Source organism: Vicugna pacos, chromosome 26 (assembly GCF_048564905.1).
Source record: "Vicugna pacos chromosome 26, VicPac4, whole genome shotgun sequence".
Classification (NCBI taxonomy): domain Eukaryota; kingdom Metazoa; phylum Chordata; class Mammalia; order Artiodactyla; family Camelidae; genus Vicugna; species Vicugna pacos.
This window is the reverse complement of record NC_133012.1, coordinates 8,873,366-8,892,653: the sequence shown is the minus strand read 5'-3', so window position 1 is coordinate 8,892,653 and position 19,288 is coordinate 8,873,366. Positions and strand designations below refer to the sequence as shown.

At 45.1% G+C, this 19,288-nt stretch overlaps 1 protein-coding gene across 30 annotated transcripts in view; it reads right to left on the bottom strand.

Annotated features, from left to right (window-relative positions):
- The window catches only part of FUT10 (fucosyltransferase 10), a 54,332-nt gene extending 36,624 nt beyond the window's left edge, over positions 1-17,708 (bottom strand). For 17 of the 30 annotated variants that reach the window (XR_012064414.1, XR_012064415.1, XR_012064410.1 and 14 more), the window contains exons 1-3: positions 16,951-17,035; positions 9,539-9,891; positions 7,156-7,450 (exon numbers count right to left, since the gene is read on the bottom strand). Coding sequence is in view for 14 of the 30 variants with exons in the window: in XM_031691505.2 (XP_031547365.1) it covers positions 7,156-7,450; positions 9,539-9,619 (376 nt within the window). In the remaining 16 variants the exon portion in view is untranslated. The other 13 variants (XM_072950306.1, XM_072950302.1, XM_031691506.2 and 10 more) reach the window with 13 other exon arrangements.
- Between the last annotated feature and the right edge of the window lie 1,580 nt (positions 17,709-19,288).

Below are 19,288 nucleotides of genomic sequence, written 5' to 3'. Positions count from 1 at the left end.
TACTAAGTCACCGAAATCAGTGAGTATTTTACACTTACAGTACGTCTCACTCCAGACTAGGCATATGACTAGGTGCTCAAGAACCACATGTAAATGGTGGCTACAACAGAAGAAATCCACGGAGAAATGCCCCTTTTAGTCTTTCTAGAACCTAGATTACAAGGAGATATATACTTTCTATAGTTCATGACAGAAATGCATGGAGCAACTGAGGAGGAAGAGGAGACAAGGACAAAAATGCTGGCCAGAGGAGGTATGAGTACAGAGAACAAGGAGGAGAAATACTCGACCTTAACAAAAATGAAAAGAAATAATCTAGTTCATATTTAAGCCCAGCAAATCTTTCACATGTGCTGAGACTCACCACCACCATGCCCCCAATGCCATGACCAACCATCCTTTCACAGACTGTGACCTAGAAAGTCAACTCCTTATATGAGCCTCGTGGTGTCCTGGCACCAAATGTCATTTAAGACAGAGCACTGGCTAAGGGGTCAAAGGTACAGGATGAGCAAAGGCAGAAGTCACTCGGTTGCCACGAAAAGCAAAAATTCTCCTTTCATCCTTGTGCATTCATCTCCTCTCCCTACACTGCTGACCAGGCCAGGGAGTGTTAGGAAAGCTGAGTTTAGAGGCAGAAAGTAGGCAACTTTAGAAAGCAGAGTGTGAGCATTCGCCTTCACTTCAAACTGTGGGACAGCTTAACCAGGAAGCCTGCAGACTGCTTGATGTCACGTATGAAAATACAAACTAGAGTTTCACTGCCTTGAGAGTAAAGAGAAAATGGGACACGCAAGCTGATCACGTAGCAAAGACCTGAGTGTCTGAAACCAGGAGCTTTAGTCATCGATCAATGGGGAATTTAAAGGGATTGTTTTAAAGGAATCTAGGAACGTGTGCACAGCAGCAGACAGCTGAGTCAAATGACCTTGAACCCCTGCTCCCCCCTTCCCCTGCCAGCCTCACTCAATCGTTTTACAGCAACAGGCAGACTCCTTCTCCCACGTCCCCCGAGGATGTGCATTCTAGGTCGATGTGCTGCTGGGTGGAGACAATAGAGAAAAACTTCCATCTCGTCCCTCCTGGCGCCATGCTTTTGCTCAGCATCAGCTAAATAATGAAAATCTTAACAGTCTAACAGAGGTCCCTGGTCCTGATACCTTCAGGCATCACCTGGTCCAATAACTAAGTACCCCCAAAAGACTAAATTGTGCCCATGTGGCTAAAAGAACACCCTACTTGCACAATTCCTTTGAAGGAATCATCAAAATCTACATTTTCACTTACAGTTTTCCAGTCTCAACATAAAACATTCTTGGAAACATTGTCACAAGGCAGATGTCTTTAAAGGGGCTTTTATTTTCCCAGAGGCATAATGTCATAATTGGATATTCTGTTACCAAAGACTAAGTATCGAATAAATCATAGGTGTACATCAGTGACAACAGGATACAAAAGCAAAGACACATCTACAGATTCCCACGATGGAACTTAGAGATTTCACATTAAGTCATAAAATGTTAGTGGTGGAAGCCACCGGAGAGATCATCTGAGCGCTGTCCCCGGTACTCCTCTCCCCCAGACTGGCCCCATCACGGCTTCCCGGGAAGCTTCGTAAAGAACACAGATCCTGGACCTCATTATGGGATGGGAAACAAAATGCTGTGTTTTCCTTTTAATTTTTCCTGGTGACTCAGGATTCTTAGAAGGGGCGGGACAGGGTGTAACCCATATAAATGATACTGCATGTTTTTCTCCTAGACTTACAGATTAAATGCCAATGGCTTCACCAGTAGATGAATGAGTCTGATTAATTTGCATTCACATTTGTAGATGTTAAAGTTTTGGCAGTGAGTCAGATCACTACCCCTGCACACTTAGATTTTAATTACTGCTCCTCACGTGAACTGAAATACAGTCACCAGTCATCTGGATGTCAAATTGAGACGTCTGTACTCAGGACAGTAAAATACGCAGATATCAATAACCTTAAGGATTAAATATTTACATGCCTATGGGAGCAAAATATTTAGTGATCAGTCATTTATGGACTTTTTTTTCACCCATCAAGAAGGAAAGGAACACCTGCATTTGTGTTTTTTCATGCACCACAGTTGTGGTAAGTTGGTAACGTGAGTTTGAACTAAGTGTCTGTGAGGCCAAGGAGTTAAGTCAATAAGCACAGTGAATGCTTCTCCTTGGACACCTGCATAAAGAAAACAGATCCCACTAAGACACCAGGACATCAATTCTACCTTGAAATCCCAACTCGAATCTACCCATTTCTTTCTCCACTGCTCCCACCTTCATCCGGAGCAACATCGCTTCCCGTGTTTAACAGAAACAGTGTCTTGCTTTTTCTTTCACATTCTAATCCATTCTCCAAGGAGAAGCCAGAGGGATCTTTTTAAAGCATAAATCAGGACAGAACAAAACAAGTATCAGAGCACAGCACCCTGCTTAAAACCTTCTGCTCTAAGCAGAGGAGGCATATAGATCAGTGGCAGGGTACATGCCTAATATACACAAGGTCCTGGGTTCGATCCCCAGTCCCTCCATTAAATAACCAACTAGATAAACCTAATTGTCTCCTCCCCCACAAAATAAATACATAAATTTTTTAAAAGTATGGAAAGAGAGAAATTGGAGCCAATAAAAAGATAACTTTAAAAAAAAAAAACCTCTTCTTTCCCCATTGCCCTTCAAACATACCCAATCCGCTCACCTGTCTTAGGGAGCTTTTTATCACCCGGCCCCCATCTCCCATCCAGATCTCATCTTGTACTGTCTTCCTCTGCACCCACGGGGCACCTAGCCCAGCGGCCTTCTCCTTGACCCTCCATCACATCAAACTCCTTCCCGCTCTCCCTTGTGCCAGCTGTTCCCTGGGCCTGAAGTGAACTCCCTCCACCTTCCTCCCATCTTTCAAGCCTCAGTCTCAAATGCTTTGTCCTCAGAGAGGCCTCCCTGACCACCCTGCCTGGGAGCGTCCTATCTACCCATTTCACGAGCTCCTTGAGGGCAGAGCACGTTGTAGACCAGCTTACAGAACCAGGTCCCAGAACCACTGTAACCCTGCACCCAGCACATGGCTGCACACAGAGTAAATGTTTCTTAGATGCCAGCTGCACAGATGAATAAGGTACAGGCCCCGATATCGGCGAGGGATACATCCTGAGACATTCTCAAATGCTCCCAAATCACAAATACCATACACAGCACTGAATTCCTCAAAAAAATGCAGTATTATGGTCTATTTCACACAGACTCAAAGCGTAAAGTTGGTCCAGTGTTCTACTCTTAATCCTTCTCAATAGCTAACTTCTGCCGGGTAACCATTGTTCCCTGAAACACTCCGCTTTGTCTTCAGTTCTGTTATTCAGCGCCAGGAGTTTACTTCCTTCCTCCAGAGAGGTCATTTTTTTTTCACTAATAGTGTTTAATATTTCAGGAGATTTCCAGCCTATGCAGCAATATAACACAAAGCTAGCTGACAGACAGACAGAAAGACGCTGGCCATTCCTGTGCAACACGCAGGTGACTGCCCCACCGAACCCCCACCTCTCGAAGGGCAGGACACTCCCGTCTGTGCCCTGGAACTTATCTAGATGCGGTGGATCAAGCTGTGAATGTCAACTCTTTGAAAACTTTTGAAATCTTTTGCTGTACTTACCCTTCAGCTGCAGTTGCTTTTGTTTTGTTTAATTTTTAAAAGCAAAGAGAAGGCATCCATTAAAGCTGCCTGGTATTATTTTGGGTGCCTATGCGAAGTGTGGCTGTCTGCTCTGAAGAATGAGCTGCCGGGTGGTCTCGGCGGTCTCAGCGGGTGTCAGAGAATCTGCCAAGGACTGGATGGGCGCCAGCGGAGCCACTGGCCCAAACTGCTGAAGCTACGGGAGTGCAGTCTGTCCCTGCCTCCTGATGCCAGCCAGCAGGAGGGCGCCCGACTCTTGGCACTCATCACTTTTGCGCTTCCTTTCAGACTCTGGAGCCTGACCCGAGACGGGCGTGCAGATTTTCAGCCGCTTCTGTTCCTCCTTTTTTTTATATTCCTACATGCCCTCAAAGACCAGAGAGGGTCAGGAAGGGTGGGGGAGGCTAAGCCAGAAACACGGGGAAGAGAACGCCCAGGCCTGACCGAATAATTCTGAAAACTACTGTGCATTCCCTGACAGTGAGCACAAAGGCTGGGGCTCTTCAGCTAGTCAGTCAGTCAGGGGAAGACTAACCCCCTGAACGAGGTCTTCAAGGCACAGGAAGAAGCATAAAGGAAGAATGTGTGTTCATCTCGTTCCGGACATCATGCTTGCTCACCACACAGGCCATGAATGAATGAATGAATGAATGAATGAATGAATGAATGAAGTGTCTAAAAGGAAATGAGTAAACAAAAGCGTCAGTGCTTGCGTGAAACCTGGGAGATGGCGAGATGGTGGTAACAGGATTCACTGTTCATCCAGCATTTCTAAAGGAGAAAGACGCTGGCTCTGGCCCCCGGTGCAGACAGTGTGGTGGAACATCAGTAAGCAGGGCACAAGTGTAGAATCAGAGGTTCCGTCTGGGTACGTGACCAGGCACCCACCATCTATGTGACCTTGGGCAAGTCAGCTCCATTCTCTGAGCCCGTTCTCTCATCTCTAACATGGTCATGACACCAAGGGTGACACACAGCGTGGTGTGACTTTAAATAAGAGAACATGTGGAAAGTGGATCCTTGGTGGCCGGCACAGAGTGGGGACCCATAATGACAGTGACCACAACTACCAACAGTCTGCTAGGGACAGAGGAGGCCAAGCAGGCGATGTCCTTTCTGCATGATCTAGTCCTCAAGACCAGCAAAATGCTAACTCTAGTTCCAAGCTCACCAAGCAGCCTTATGATTCTCATTCCATTTTCTGGCTAACTTGACCACTGGGAGGAGGCACCTTGAATAATGAACAGCAGTACTCCCGTTACTGTGAAGAAAACACTCTAATAAATCAGCTTTGGGGTATAAGCATGAATCTCCTATTTAGATCAACACCATGCGGTTCTTTAAGGTCTGGCCGATGCTTGCTTGGTGAACTGGAAAAAGTGAGGAGACACTGAGGCATGAGGCTCCCAGAGAGGACCCACCTTGGGAGCCCTGTCCCATTATACGCAGGTACACGAGGACACTGAGAAATCCCCAATGTCTGCTGTGTTTGCACCATACATTCTAAACCCATCCCACAACAACTCTCTGAGACCTGGCAATCCACAGCAGGTGCCTGTAGGGACCCTGCAACTTAGGAGACATTTTTAAAACCTTTTCATTAACATATTGGGCCCCAGAGCTTACCAGAATGCTGATGCTTGTTGCTCTACTCATGATTCTTCTGTATCTGAGCCCTCCACACTCTCTCCTTGTATCCACCACGTCTCTTCTAAAACCTTCCTAACTCACATCCTTCAAGACGTCTTCCTGAATAATAGGACCTACCTCTGATTATTCCTTTATGTCTTCTCCAAAGTTGGAAATGTAACTCAGACCATTCTGTCCCACACCTTTCACTAGGAGAAAGTCCTGGCTCCTACCACCCACGTAAGTGACCTAGGACAAGCCTTTTAACTCTGTGCTTTAGTTTCCTCTTCATTAAAATAGACATAACTCCTGTATTCCATTATGTATCTGCTGCATCTTCTTTATCCATCTGTCTATTGATGTGCACTTAGGATGCTTCCATATCTTGGCAATTATAAATAATGTTGCTGTTAATAGCGAGCTGTATGTATCTTTTTGAATTAATTCTTATTTTGTGGTTGGCTTTATTCCTTTGATAACTATGTAAGTTTACAAAGCTAAAGCTCTAAACGTTCTTAGACACAATGAACAGTACTTATGTGCAAATTTTAAAATATGTGCAGCATATTGTGTATATGTATTTACATGCAATATATTGTATATGTGCAAATTGTGACAATTCTACCTAAAGAACTGAAAAATGGGGGAAAAAATTAAAAATAAAATAAAACAGATATAACTCCCACCCACAAGGCAGTTTTGAAAAGCAAATGAGATCACATTCAAGAAAGTGCTTTGGAATCTGTGGAGGGGGACAAGGAGCCGGCACCTGGGGGCGCAGGTACCAGGCCCCATGCCAGTCACTCAGGATCCAGTCTCAGAGCTGAGCTGTACTCGTCCTGTGAGGAAGACCAACCTCATGGTCTTCCTATTCACGACCCCCAGCCTTCATCAAGGTGTGCTAACATCCACATTCCCAGGGAAGACATTTCAGTAGCTGACTTTCCTCTTTCTGTCCATGTAGCTATAGTTACTAAAACTTCTATGTAGAAACTCACCTAAAACACAAGCAGTTCCTCACTCGAACGACCCTCACTGTCCCCACGGTACTCCAACCCCTCCATCACGACAGACAAGCTTCAAGAGAGCTGCTTAAAAACGCAGAGTTGTGTTTTGAAATCACTATGGTGATGGTTTCTAAGAATAAATTCTGTAACTCTATGGACTTTTGTTTTTAAAAAATAATGTATTCACTTGTGACTGCTTAATTTTCGTGTCAGAGAACTGGTGATCTCAAACGACTCAAACCAGACAGAGGATTCACTGTATTTCTCGGTGAAAGTCTTGAATTATTACCTCCAGAAATGTGTTTACATTAAGTAAGTGAATCGTCTCTAAAAAGAAGAAAAAGTAAGCTACAAAGGCAGCAAGGTCAAAAATATTCTGGTCCACAAAAGCTTCACGGTTGCATAATCCTTCGAGGTTCCAGTTTCGTTAATTAGGTCAGCTCTGGATACCCGAATCATTTTCCTGTCTTTTCTTTGTCAACCCTGCTGCACCAGAGTCCCATCTGCAGCTTATGTGACCTACTTAGTTAGAATTGGAAAGCTGCAGCCCGAAAAGTGTACTGTCTTCACTCTATTTTTCTCAACAGACCTCATTAATGAACTGAACTTCTAATTCAGTTGGTTAAAAACAATGCACCGCAAGCGATTCGAAAACCCAAATATCCAGGTTTCATTACAGTCACAGTGTAGATGCAAATATGGTTCAGGCAAAGAGCCCTGCTTTCGAGGGCAGCCCCACCACCCGCTCCTTGGCGGGAGAGCAGTGAATCAGCTTTGAAGCAGGATGTCCGCAAACAAGGGGCAAAAAGCAAAAGCGCAGCTTACCATAGAAGAGGACGGCTCTGGTCATGTGATGATGGAGGTAGGTCCTGTTGATGGTGAAGAAGCAAGTGTCTGCCCCGCACTGGCCAAGCCTCCTGGTGTCCCCGGTCAGCGGGGACCACCAGAGCATCACGGGGTAGCGCTCAGTCGTCAGTGTTTTTTGCCTACTCGGGGTCAGTCCTTCTTTCTCAAAGAATGGCTGGAGCTGTGCATGCTCGCCCTCCATTTTTGCCTGTCCATCTTTCAAATTAGAATTTTTAAACTTCTTCCCTTCAAATTTTCCCAGCTCAACCACTACCTAAAAGAGACGACAATTATTACCAGGGTCAGACTGATTAATTTCCTTCTGCACGCCTCCCACTCCTTTAGCCGCTTCCTAGTTTTCTGTCGCTGCCCTAACAAATCATCACAAACTCAGCAACTCAAAATGATACAAATTTATTATCTTACAATTCTGGGAGGCCAGAAGTCTGAAATGGGTCTCCCTGGGCTAACGACAGGATGTCGGCAGGGCTAAGTTCCTTTCAGGAAACTGATGGGGGGTTCATTTTTGAGCTTTTCTCTTAGGGCCAAACACATTCTTGGCTCGTGACCCTCAACCTGCACCTTCATAGCCAGCAGTGCTGCATCTCTCTGATCTTTCTTCTGTCACCACAGCTCTCTCTGACCACGGCCAGTAAAGAGTCCTACTTTTAAGGACTCAGGTGATTACACTGACCCGGCACAGATAATTCAGGGTAATTGTCTCATCTCAAGGGGTGTCACTGTAATCCCATCCACCAAATCCCTTTTGCCAAATAACATCACAGTTCCCTGGGACTAAGGTTAGGGACACAGCCTCCAAAACATCTATCAACAAGGATGTTTTATTCTACTAAATGCATAACAAACACATCTCTCCTCCATCCCATAGGCATATACAGAATCCAGAAGTGGTTCTGTCCCTTAAAGAAACCTGTATTACCTGGCAATTGCTGGAGGTTACACTCTAAGGAAAACGAGTTCTAAACTACCAACTGGTTTCTTTTCAGTACAATTAAAGGGGTCATGACATGCGTCTTCTACTTATAATAATATCCCCTAGGCATGGAGATAGTGAAGTAGACCATGAGTACTGGGCTCCCTCCCACTTAAAAACATGTATTTTTGTTTTAATTTTATTTATTTGGGGGTGAGGTAATTAGGTCTATTTATTTATTTTTAGAGGGAGTTTTGGGAATTGAACCTAGGACCTTGTGCATGCTAAGCATGCACTTTACCAGTTGAGCTATATCCTCCCCCCAGAAAAACATGTATTTTTATTTATTTCAGGACAGTCTGGGTCCTGGAGAACTGGGCTGCCAGTAACATCATCTGGAGGGCAGGGTGGGCAGAGTGGAAGGGGCACTTGCTCTCCCAAAATGCTTATTTTCATCAAACTTTCAGGTCTGATGTTGATACAGCATTATAAAAGTATGTTAGAGTAGTGTAAAGGTAGGGGCTGGTCTGTTTCTTTTGAGGGGGGGAGTAGGTAATTAGGTTTACTATTTATTTTTTTATAGGGATTCCGGGGGATTGAACCCAGGACCTTGTGCATGCTAAGCATGTGCTCTACCACTTGCGCTATACCCTCCCCCAGGGCTGATGTTTCATACATAACAAAACGTTAGTAGTCAGACTATGCAACAAATAAAGCAATTAAAAGAAAGCCTATTTTCATGTATTAACTGGTCTACCAGTCAACAGAGGACGCACATACCTGTGTGGCCCTCAGGCCCCACTCTCAGCAGCCAAGGGGGTTGCCTTCTTTATGGGTTTGCTGCCTGTGGGTCAGTAAAGGGCCCCTGCCCACCCATGGGACAGAGTCTGTACCTCCCTGGGGAGGGTCCATAACTCTCACTGGATTTTTATCTTTATTTCAGTTTGAAATCAGCAAATGAAGTTCAGAATAACCCACTAAATGACATGAATAGGAGAAGTGAAGAAACCTTTCAGTTCACTCACCCTAACACAGACAGATTTCTTAACGCCGAAGTTTGTATTCTGCAGAACGGACCAGCCTGTCCTCAGAACAGTCACTGGTTCTCCGAGAATGCCGTCTTCCAGGAGGGATTGTGACTTTGAGGACACCATTCAACTTTGAACCAGCAAGACAGAGTTCTACCTTCTGTCCTTTTAAAACCAGGACCCTGGCAAGGCTCAGAAACTGATCCCCTAACTCACTGATTTTGTTTCTGCCTGACACACACATTCACTAAACCCCAGTTTCATCTGTTAAAGAAAAAAAAAAGTATTTTCCCTGCCTTAGACAGAAAACCCTGATCCTGAGAATGAAGCAAAAGAGTAAAGTACTTAGATAGGAGGGGTGGAGGCTGGCAAGGCACCATATGACCCAAGTTCCTGGTACCTGGAGTGTGACCAGCAGAAAGATGGCAGCTGTGATGCACAGGCAAGACGCCAGAAGCTTCCTCCTCTGAACCCGCACCATGCCGCCCGGCCCTGGGTGACTGACAGAGGGCTCGCCTGGTTACCAGGTGTTCCTTAGTCGGCCCGCAGCCCACGACAGCTTCACATGGAGCAACCATCTGGGTGCCAATTTCCTCCACCGCCGTTCCTGCTGGGGCCCGGCCTCCATGAAGGGCTGAGATCCGAGGTTCTGAGTGGGCCTGGCTTGGCACTGAAAGGATACAGCATGCAGTCTTCTTAAACTATCATCAGAGCAGCTGGAGATTCTTTAAACCAGAAGGCATCCATAGAAATCTGTCACAAACGAATAATAGTTCAGCCATAGCGCAGATTTCATAAATGTAGTCTTAACAGGTTACCGTGCAGAAATCTGAAACTTCAAAACTAAAAGGAACCTTTGAGATCATTCAGACCCAATGCTTCACTCCTAGATCAGGAAACAAGACCAGATAGGTAAAGCACTTGCTCAAGGTCATACCGTCCCCTAGAGGAGAGTGACCGATCAACAGTCAGGTCCCAGGACTAAAATTCTGCTCCCACTTAATCTTCTCTGCCATCAGACCTGAATCCCAAAGGTCACTGACATGGAGTCATTTCCTACCATCCAGGTTTCAAAGGAGCAGAGGAGTGGAGCAGAAAATTGCCTGGACTGTCCACCCATTCCTGTAAAAATTAGGGGAAAATCAATAAAAGTCTCAGGCATTGATCAGAAATGGAAAATGATCGACTGACCCCAGCTCTCCCCAAGGAAAAGAACTTCAGCCACAACAGAAGGAATTCGGTTTATTTGTTTCATCTTTTATGGTGAGTGTACCAACGCAGTGGGTGGTGTGGGTAATATGATTCTCGGGATGTCTTAAATAAGATTTTCATCTATCCCAAATGGGTGATCTTTCCCAAAAGTTTTTTAAGTGAACTATTCTGAACTAGGATGCTTTTTATTCCCAGGGTTCTATGAAGTCAAATGTCTTGAGCAAATGGCCCTGTGGAGTTCGGAGTGGAGTAAGGATAAAGATTCCAGAGGAAGGGAGCCCTCTGAGGACCTGACCCTAAGATCTGACTGTACACCTCTCAAATATGGATATAATGAGAAATATATACATGATGTAGAATTCTGGTTAAAATCTTCGTCTTAAAGGTGTGCTTCCCTCTCAGCCATCTGTCTTGATTTACTTTTAAGTCCAGGATATTTTTTCCCCTTGGCAACGAAATGACTCTTGGACTGAGAAACAGCCCAAAGTGCATTTTTCTTCTTTCCTCCACAGAAGTCCTGCAATCCACAGTGACTAAGAGAATGGCCTCTAGGCTCAACACCCTGGGATTCAAATCTCAACTCCTCAGCCTCTCCCATAAATCGATTCCCAAAATGTAGATAATAATAGTGCGTAATCAGAGAGTTACTGTGAGAATTACATGAGATAAAATTGGTACAACGCTTATTTCAGAGCCTGACACATGATAAATATCCAATAAATGTTTGCTATCCTCCTTCTTAAATTTTATTACAATTTTTATTATAGCTTTAAGTGCCAAGAGGAGTTGAAGTCAAATAAATTATGATGCTGCCTGACCAACTGGCACTTCACAAGGAGAAATACTCACTTTGCCCAGGAAAAGGAGCTCACTAATACGTGCTGAGTGACCTATTATGACCCTTCCTTGTACCAGGCCTTGCACCGTGTGAGTTCATTCAGTCCTCCCCACAACTCCATGAGGTAGCAACTTCTAGCTTCATTTCTAAGGGTGAGAAAAATGAATTTGAAGGAAGTAAATTAACTTGCCCAAGATTATAACACTTAAAAGTACGGCAACCAGAAACTAGTTAGACTCTGAAGTTCCCACATTCTTTTTGTATTTTTTAACCCTAAGGCTGTAAAATTGCCATCAGATAATAATACTAACACTCACAGCTTATCTAGCTAAATCACAGAAAAAAAACCTGTGTAGACTAGCTCTCTGTCAGATGGTGTCCCAGAGAAAAAAGTAACAAAAGTCCCTGAGAACCTGAAAAGGGCCTTTCCTTCCACTCAGAAGATGCTAGTAGCTATTAACCACATAAAACGGGGAGCCAGCACTTTGGGCCTCAATCCTGGCCCTGCCATTGATGTGTAAGGTAAATGTGGACAAAGTACTAAATTCTTCAAAGCCTCAGTTTCTTCACAGGAGAGAATAAACGTTAACTATCATTATATTTCTTTCCCTTTTATAACACAGGGATTATCAATTTTTCATTTTACATGCAAAAGCAATTTGTTATAACTAGAATTAATGTAACCCAGATTGGGTAATAAAATAACACTACCACTCTAAGTGAGTATAAAGCCTACGCATTTTCAAAAGGGTTTTCGATATTATCACTCCATTCAATCTTATTAGCCATTTTGTAAAAGAGGCAAGGTGGTTATTATTATTCTCAGTTCCCACAAACAAGGACACCAACTCTCGGTGAGTTTTAGTGCTTTGCCCAAGAACATAGTTTTTAAAGGCTGAAGTGGGTCTAGAAATCAGGTCACCTGACTCCAGAATCAGTGGAAAAGAAAGAGAAGGAGCAGTGACGTCTTGTTAAGGGTACAAAAGAGTCAGGAATCAAGGGAAAAAAGATGGAGAGAGAGTGTGGGGACACCGTTTGGGATAGTTTTACAGCTACCACATGGCACAGGCCTGTCCTGGGGTCTTTTTAAGTCTTTACATGGCTGTACGAATTATTATTGAAGAATTTCAGGTTACAAATTCCCTTCCATCCAAAGAATCTCAATTTAGGTTATATTCCCCAAGCCAGAAGTACACAGCAGGGTCTCAAGGACTGAGCTGTGGTTAAATACCCACCACTAAAGAATGGATGCAACTAGTGTAGACGGTATTACGATTCATAGCATGCAGCCATCAACCAGGCCGTGGGCCACATCAATCTATGTACGGAATTAATTACCCAGGAGTTTGTCATCAGATCAGCAGTCCCACGACTGATGGGACAGATGGCTTGCTGACAGCACCGTGAAGGCCCACAAGCTTCAAGACAATGGAACTCCAATGGGACTCCAAGGAGAAAGCTCCCTTCTGTGTCGGCATTGCCCCCACGGTGAATCTCAGAGTCCTCTAAGAAAGGGCCCCAGAACACTCCTTCCCGGCGGAGCTGTGTGGCTGTTCAGACCACCATGTAGACAACATCTGAAATGGGCTCACTAGCCAAACCGCCTGACCCAAGCACTGAGCTCCTGAAACGCACTGCTGGGCTGTGTGCACTGCTGGGGGCTGGCCGTCTGCGGCCCAGAGAGGCGGTCTGGAGCTGGGCCTGACCACCTCATGCTCCTGCAGGTGCTGTGCCATCAGAACCTGCCCCACTTTCACTCCAGAAGAAGCTCATCGATCCCCACTTTACTTTGAATTAAAATGGACAGAAGAGAGACGGAGGATCTTCAAGCGAAGGAGCAGCCTGAGGACGCCAGCTGCAAAAGTCGGTCACACGGGGCCAGTCCGGGGTACAGGGGCTGGGTCTCAGAAATGGGATGAAGATGATTCCTGCCCTGTGCCTCCGAGTGTAAAATGAGAAACCAACCCCAGGTGACACATGCCAGGGAGCTCCGGGAAGGCTCCTCTGCTCATTCCTCTAGTCACTGGTGAGCCACTGGGGTTAACAAGCGGCTGTCTTAGCTGAGTTTAAGGTTATACCAGGGAGAAACTTTGGAAGGAATGTGTCTACTCACCAAACTTAAATTGTTCATGTTAAAGTGCAATTTCTCAAATAGGCTGGCACTCCCAAGATGTTTTCATTTCATAATGTATGGATCCTCAGAGCATCCCTTAAATGGGGCAGTCCTGGGAAAGACAGATGATGTGGCAGCCAGATGGGAAGGTCTAAGGGCTTTGGACAACTCTCCAGGCAATTTTTAACTTCCTTCAACTTCATTTGTCCTCACCAACACTCCTCATCCATTCCTACTTGGTGACCCCCCAAAACCTGATAACTGGGCTATCTACCGGATTGACCCATTGGCATCCTTCACTCAGCTGTAGAGATGTTGCTGGAATGTAGACTGGATATCTCCCCTCCAATTAAAATCCGTCAACGGCTTCCCAAAGAGCTCAAGATAAAGATCAAACTCATCAGCTTAGAAAAACAAGACTCTCTGGACCCCCCCTACTTCTCTGGCTTCCAGCCCACATAGCCTTTGTTCTGGCTGTCCCTAGAATACAGCTCCCTGTTCTGTGCTCTGGTCCCTGCCTACAATATCCATAACTCTTTCACTCTCCCAGACATTCTCCCGGAGCTTTCGAGGCTACCTGCTCTGGGAAGCCTTACTCCTTCCCAGTGCTAAGTCAGGAGACCTAGAGCCGCACATTGTGCTTGCTTCTATCACAGCAGCAGAGAGAATGCTGGGGGATTTTAGGGAACTCTCTAAAGCTGCTTTATTGGGTGCATATAAAACAACTGTCGAACACTGAAAAGTCGACCAATGTTGTTAATTTGCAGAAGACATCCTTAGTGCCTTTGACTGTCCCTTGGGCACCTGATGAGCATGTTGTGATGGCTCCACAGTTTCCACTCTCATCCAGTTTTCTTTATTCACGTTTATTTGTGTTAATGTGTCTCTCTGTCTTTTTTAATGGACTTCACATTTTGCTGAGTATTTATTTTTAAGTGAAGAGTGCTCTGGCTTGCAGATTTCTATCTGGGAAGGTCATCCTCTTCAACCAAGCACACATTTCAGGAGAGAAAAAGAATAATAAGAGAGCAAGGGACACTGGCAGCCGTGTAAACCAAGACTGGTGATTAATGGCGGTGACTAATGAGGGGAGAGAGGCTGTAGCACAAACACCTTCGTTTTCTATTGCAGAACTCAAGCTGGTGCTGTTCCTAAATTCTTAGATTCCAGGCACATACTGAAGTACTCAAATTACACAAGAGTAATACAGTCTAACTTAGTGGCTCTATTTAACGTAGAAACTAAACAAAAACATACCCAGACAAGCAAACAACTACAGAAAAAGACTGATTATAAAGCCCCAGATAGAAGCATTAAAAAAAAGAATGGGTTTTTTTAAATGGAGGAGGGAGCCCAAGACTGTGAAGATTCTGTATCACACTAAGAGCTGAACCAGCTTCTCAAAAACAAGATTCTCTCTCATCTTTTTCCTTGGGAGGTGTTCTCTGTAACTGTTCTTTCTCCAAGAAGGCTTACTGTTTACTCTGTAACAATCTTCCTTGCTGGCAAAAAGATCTGAATTCAAATCCCTCAACTGCTTTGACCGCTTATGTAATCGTGCGTGGGGGAACTGATTCAGTAATACTGACAGTATCTGCCTAATGCTTCACATGCCTAAAGACAAAGGGCTGGACCAGAACATCTTCTGAGGTTTCATCCCAAAATTAAGCTCTCTGATCCCATGAACAGTGCATAGGAGCAAAGTCTCCAAAGAAGAAAAGTCATCAAGAGACAGTAATCAAAACAATCTGTTATCGCAAACTAAGGTTTCTGTAAATATAAAACAAGAAATACTTCCATAAAACAAGTTTAGGACTGACTGCTTTTCATTCTCCTTTTGAGTAATTCAACACTAACTGTTGAAAACTCAAATCTTATTCTCAAATAAACAAATATCTGGAAAACACTGTAAATAAAGATAATCTCAGTTCTAAAAAAAAATTTAACAGGGATACCGGAGAAATGAACCCAGGACTTCGTGCATGATAAGCATGCACTCTACCACTGAGCTATACCCTCCCCCCAATTTTTTTTAAACACATGATCAAGAATACTATTACAAATGTTTATTGTAGAATGCTGATAATTGAATTAGGTATTGGATTTCTTACTGAAGTCAACTCTTTACATTCCAAATTTAGAGAGCATTTAAATATGAGTTGGAAATGTCTGCCTACTGAGCAGTACTTACACACATATGAATAACATCATTGTCCAAACACTATGTTCATTTTATCTCATAAATTTAGCCCTAGTCTGAATTTTTTCCAAAAATGTTGTTTGTAAGATAAAACTTGAAAACCTCCTACTTTTCTTTTTTAATTGGAGAATAAAAGATGAGCCACGGGAAGAGAAACAGCTGAGATTGTGTATTTAAATTCCCTGTTACACACTGCCATCTAGCAGGAAGCCCAGCAAATAAAGACTCAGGACAGCAATTTCAAAAATGGGGCAGACCTCAATGATCCTCTGTTGGACACTGCCTTTAGCTTTTGGGCAGGAGACGGAGAAAGTTCCAAAACTGAGGCTAGATTGGTGGCCCTGCCACTTGATTGTGCAAATATGTGGCTTGCTTATTCATTGCAGATAGCCAGGACCCAATTAAGAGTCCTCCTTGTGAGACCACGTGGACCAGGCAGGAGAAACAATGCCCTGGTTGTAGTGTGACATCACTGGCAAGCCCACGCGAGTGGTCATGAGCTTCTGGAGTGTCTCATCATGAGAGAACGATGTACAAGGAGAATGGGGTCGTGAAGACCAACTTGCCACGCTCAAAACTGCACGCAGCCCTCAAATGAAATTACCAATCCAACACACATGAATATACTCTCCCCCAACAATCTCAGGGAGCCGTGGGGGGGGGGTTGGGGGCGTGGGGGGGAAGGGCCGCTGGTCTGTTGGAGCTGTAGTGTTAAGAAAAGCGTCATTTTGCATGGCATTTGTTATATATTAAAGGATCATTAAAAGCTCCTCAGAACATGTCTTAAAATCACGCCAATGTTATGTCTCTATCTCACAGAAAATGAGTACTATCCTGAGGGCGCTAATCGGATGCAAGAACACTTAAGAAATGGTTTGTATACGATCAGGAAAGTCCGCCGCGCCGGGGGGCTCTCCCCGGGCCCTTTTTACCTCCGTTCAACACACAGTTCGCTGGACAGCTGGACAGCCAGAGTCGCTCCGACTTCAGCACACAGTTGGAGCAACAAGTGACGCTCCGCGAGCAAGGAAGCCATTCCCGGGCCCCAGCGGCGGAGGCAGGCTCGGGGCCGGGGGCCGCGCAGCCCGCGGCGGGCGCGCAGGGGCGCGAAGCCCGCCAGGCCCGGCGGAGGCGGCGGGACGCCGCGCGCCCCCCGGGCTCCCGCCGGGGCCCCTGCGCGTCCCCTGCCTCCCACCTGTGCCCCTGGGCACCCAGACGGCGGCGTCCCCGGGAAGCGCTGCCCGAGGTCTCCCAAAACCAACTTGGGTCCCTTCTCAGCACCGCTCGGTCTTCCTCTGACACGCACTCCCTTCTGGGCACAAAGAAGAGGCTTCCTTCCGCTGGGAGCCCGGCGGGCGTCAGCGAAGTCTCTTTCCCTCTCTCCGCACCGAGACCCCGCTCCCACCGGGCGGGCCCTCGCGTCCAAAACGCCCAGGGGCCCCCACTCACCGCGTCGCGGAGGAGGAGGCCGGCCCCGCGGGCGGCGGCCCCGCGGCTTCCCACTTTCGCTTCGCGCCGCCGCCGGAGCTCCGGCGAAGACTCGAGAAGGAGATTTGGGAAAGGGGATGGCCGTCCCGCGTCCAAGCCCGGGATCCTGGCTCCAGGTTTTCGCGGACGCCCGGTTTAAAAGCCAGCGGGACCGCGGCTCCGGGGAAACGGCCGCTCGCCCTCCGCTCGCCCGCCGCGGGCGCGCAACCCTCTGGAAAGTTCCAGGGAGGCTCCCGAGACCCTCTTACGTAAGTCACAGGACGCTTTCTGCTTCCCAAACACTAAGACTGGAGCACGTTCAAAGTCACGTATTCAGGAAAATTGAGACCCTTTTAAGCAAAACAGGCCTGGGTACCTTGAATCAGGGACCAGTGTTTGCCACTGAGCAGGATGATGGTTTAGTTGTATTTCACTGGCGAAGGAAAATTGACTGACTTTACGTTACTGAATTCCGAATTCAGAGACTCCATTTAAAATTGTTTTGCACTAGTCTGAACAGCAAGTAACCAACCGAGGGAGGTCATTTAGGACCGTGGGAGGGTCGGGACTAGGAATCAAAATTTGAGGGACTGACCGCAGAGTCACGCACCTGCTGGGCGCACTTGCAGGAACCCGGGTGTGACTGCTGCCCAGGCCCGCCTCACTCTCCTCCAGGCCCGGGGGCTCCAGGGCCAGGCACCTCCATTAACTTCTCCGTGAAAGCAGGTTGATAATGATGTCACCTTCTAGAAAACACCGAATACAAGGAAGGGAAAGACTGACAAACAGGATGTCATTAGAAGTCAGAAATTCTGTTCATCAAAAGACACTATTAAGAGAATAAAAAAAAAATCCAGAGAGTAGGAGATTAGCAATAGATTTATCTAACAAAGAATTCATAATCCAGCATGGAGCAAGAACTCCTACAATGAAATAAGAAAAACACAATGCAATAAAAAGGGGAGGGAATGGACCAAAGACATACAGCACTTCACCAAAGAGGAATCCGGATAGCCAATGAGCACGTGAAAAGGTGCTTAACTTCTTCAGTCATCCGGAGAATGCAAATTCACACAATAATGTACTGCACATCTGTATAAAACTGGTAATACAGAGTAAAGGCAAAGCTGTAGTGCAGGTGGAAGTCTTGTGCACTGTTGGTGGGGGTGTGATTGTTTCAGCCACTTTGGAAAACTTGTCTATCTGTATTTACTAGAGCCAGATGTGTACTTGCTTTGTGATCCACAAATTCTACCGCCAGGTATATCCCTAATAAACATGCATACATACGTACATCGAAACACAAGTGTTCAGGGCCACAAAAACACACCTTAACATATTTAAAAGAATAGACATTATACAAAACATGGTCTGAGACCACAGTGGAATTAAACCAATTAAATCAATTAAATAACAAAAATATTCTATAATATTCTTGAGAAATCAAAATATTTTAATGTAAATGAAAGTAAAATATAACATCAAATTTCGTGGGATGCAGTGGAAAATTATAGCATTGACTTATATTATTGAATGTTAGAAAAGGAGACATCTAAAATTAATATTCTTGGCTTCCACCATAGGAAACTAGAGAAAGAGGAGCCAATTAAATCCAAAGTAAGCAGAGGAGAAGAAATAATAAAAATTAGAGCAGTAGTCAATGAAATTGAAAGCAGGGAATTAACAGAAAATCAATAAAGCCAAAAATTGATTCTTTGAAAAGATCAATAAAATTGACAAACCCTTAGCCAGGTTGACCAGTAAAAAAGCAAGAAGACACAAATAACTAGTATCAGAAATAAAAGAGGGGCCGTCACTACTGACCCCATGGGCATTAAAAAGATAATAAAGGTCAACAGAATGATACAAGCCCAGCGTAGGGGAAAATATTTGCATAAAATCTGAAAATATCTGATATCCAAAATACACAAAGAACTCCTGTGTTTGTATTTGTATTGTATTGTTGAGTTTTAACAATAAGGAAGCAAACAACCCAGTTAAAAAATGGGCAAAAGACACATCTCCAAGGAAGACATACAGATGGCAAATCAACATGTGAAAAGATGCTCAACATTGTGTCTTCTTGACTCCTGTCATACCTCCCCAACAGCTCCCTGCTTCCACACCCGCCTCCACATGATAGCTGGACTAATGCTTTCAAATCATAAATCGGATCATGCCAATATTCCATTCAAAAATAGCCACTTAAAATAAAACCATTGTGGGGAGGGTATAGCTCAGTGGTAGACGGTGTGCTTAGCATGCACGAGGTCCTGGGTACCTCCATTTAAAAATTAATTTAAAAAACTTTTTAAAAATT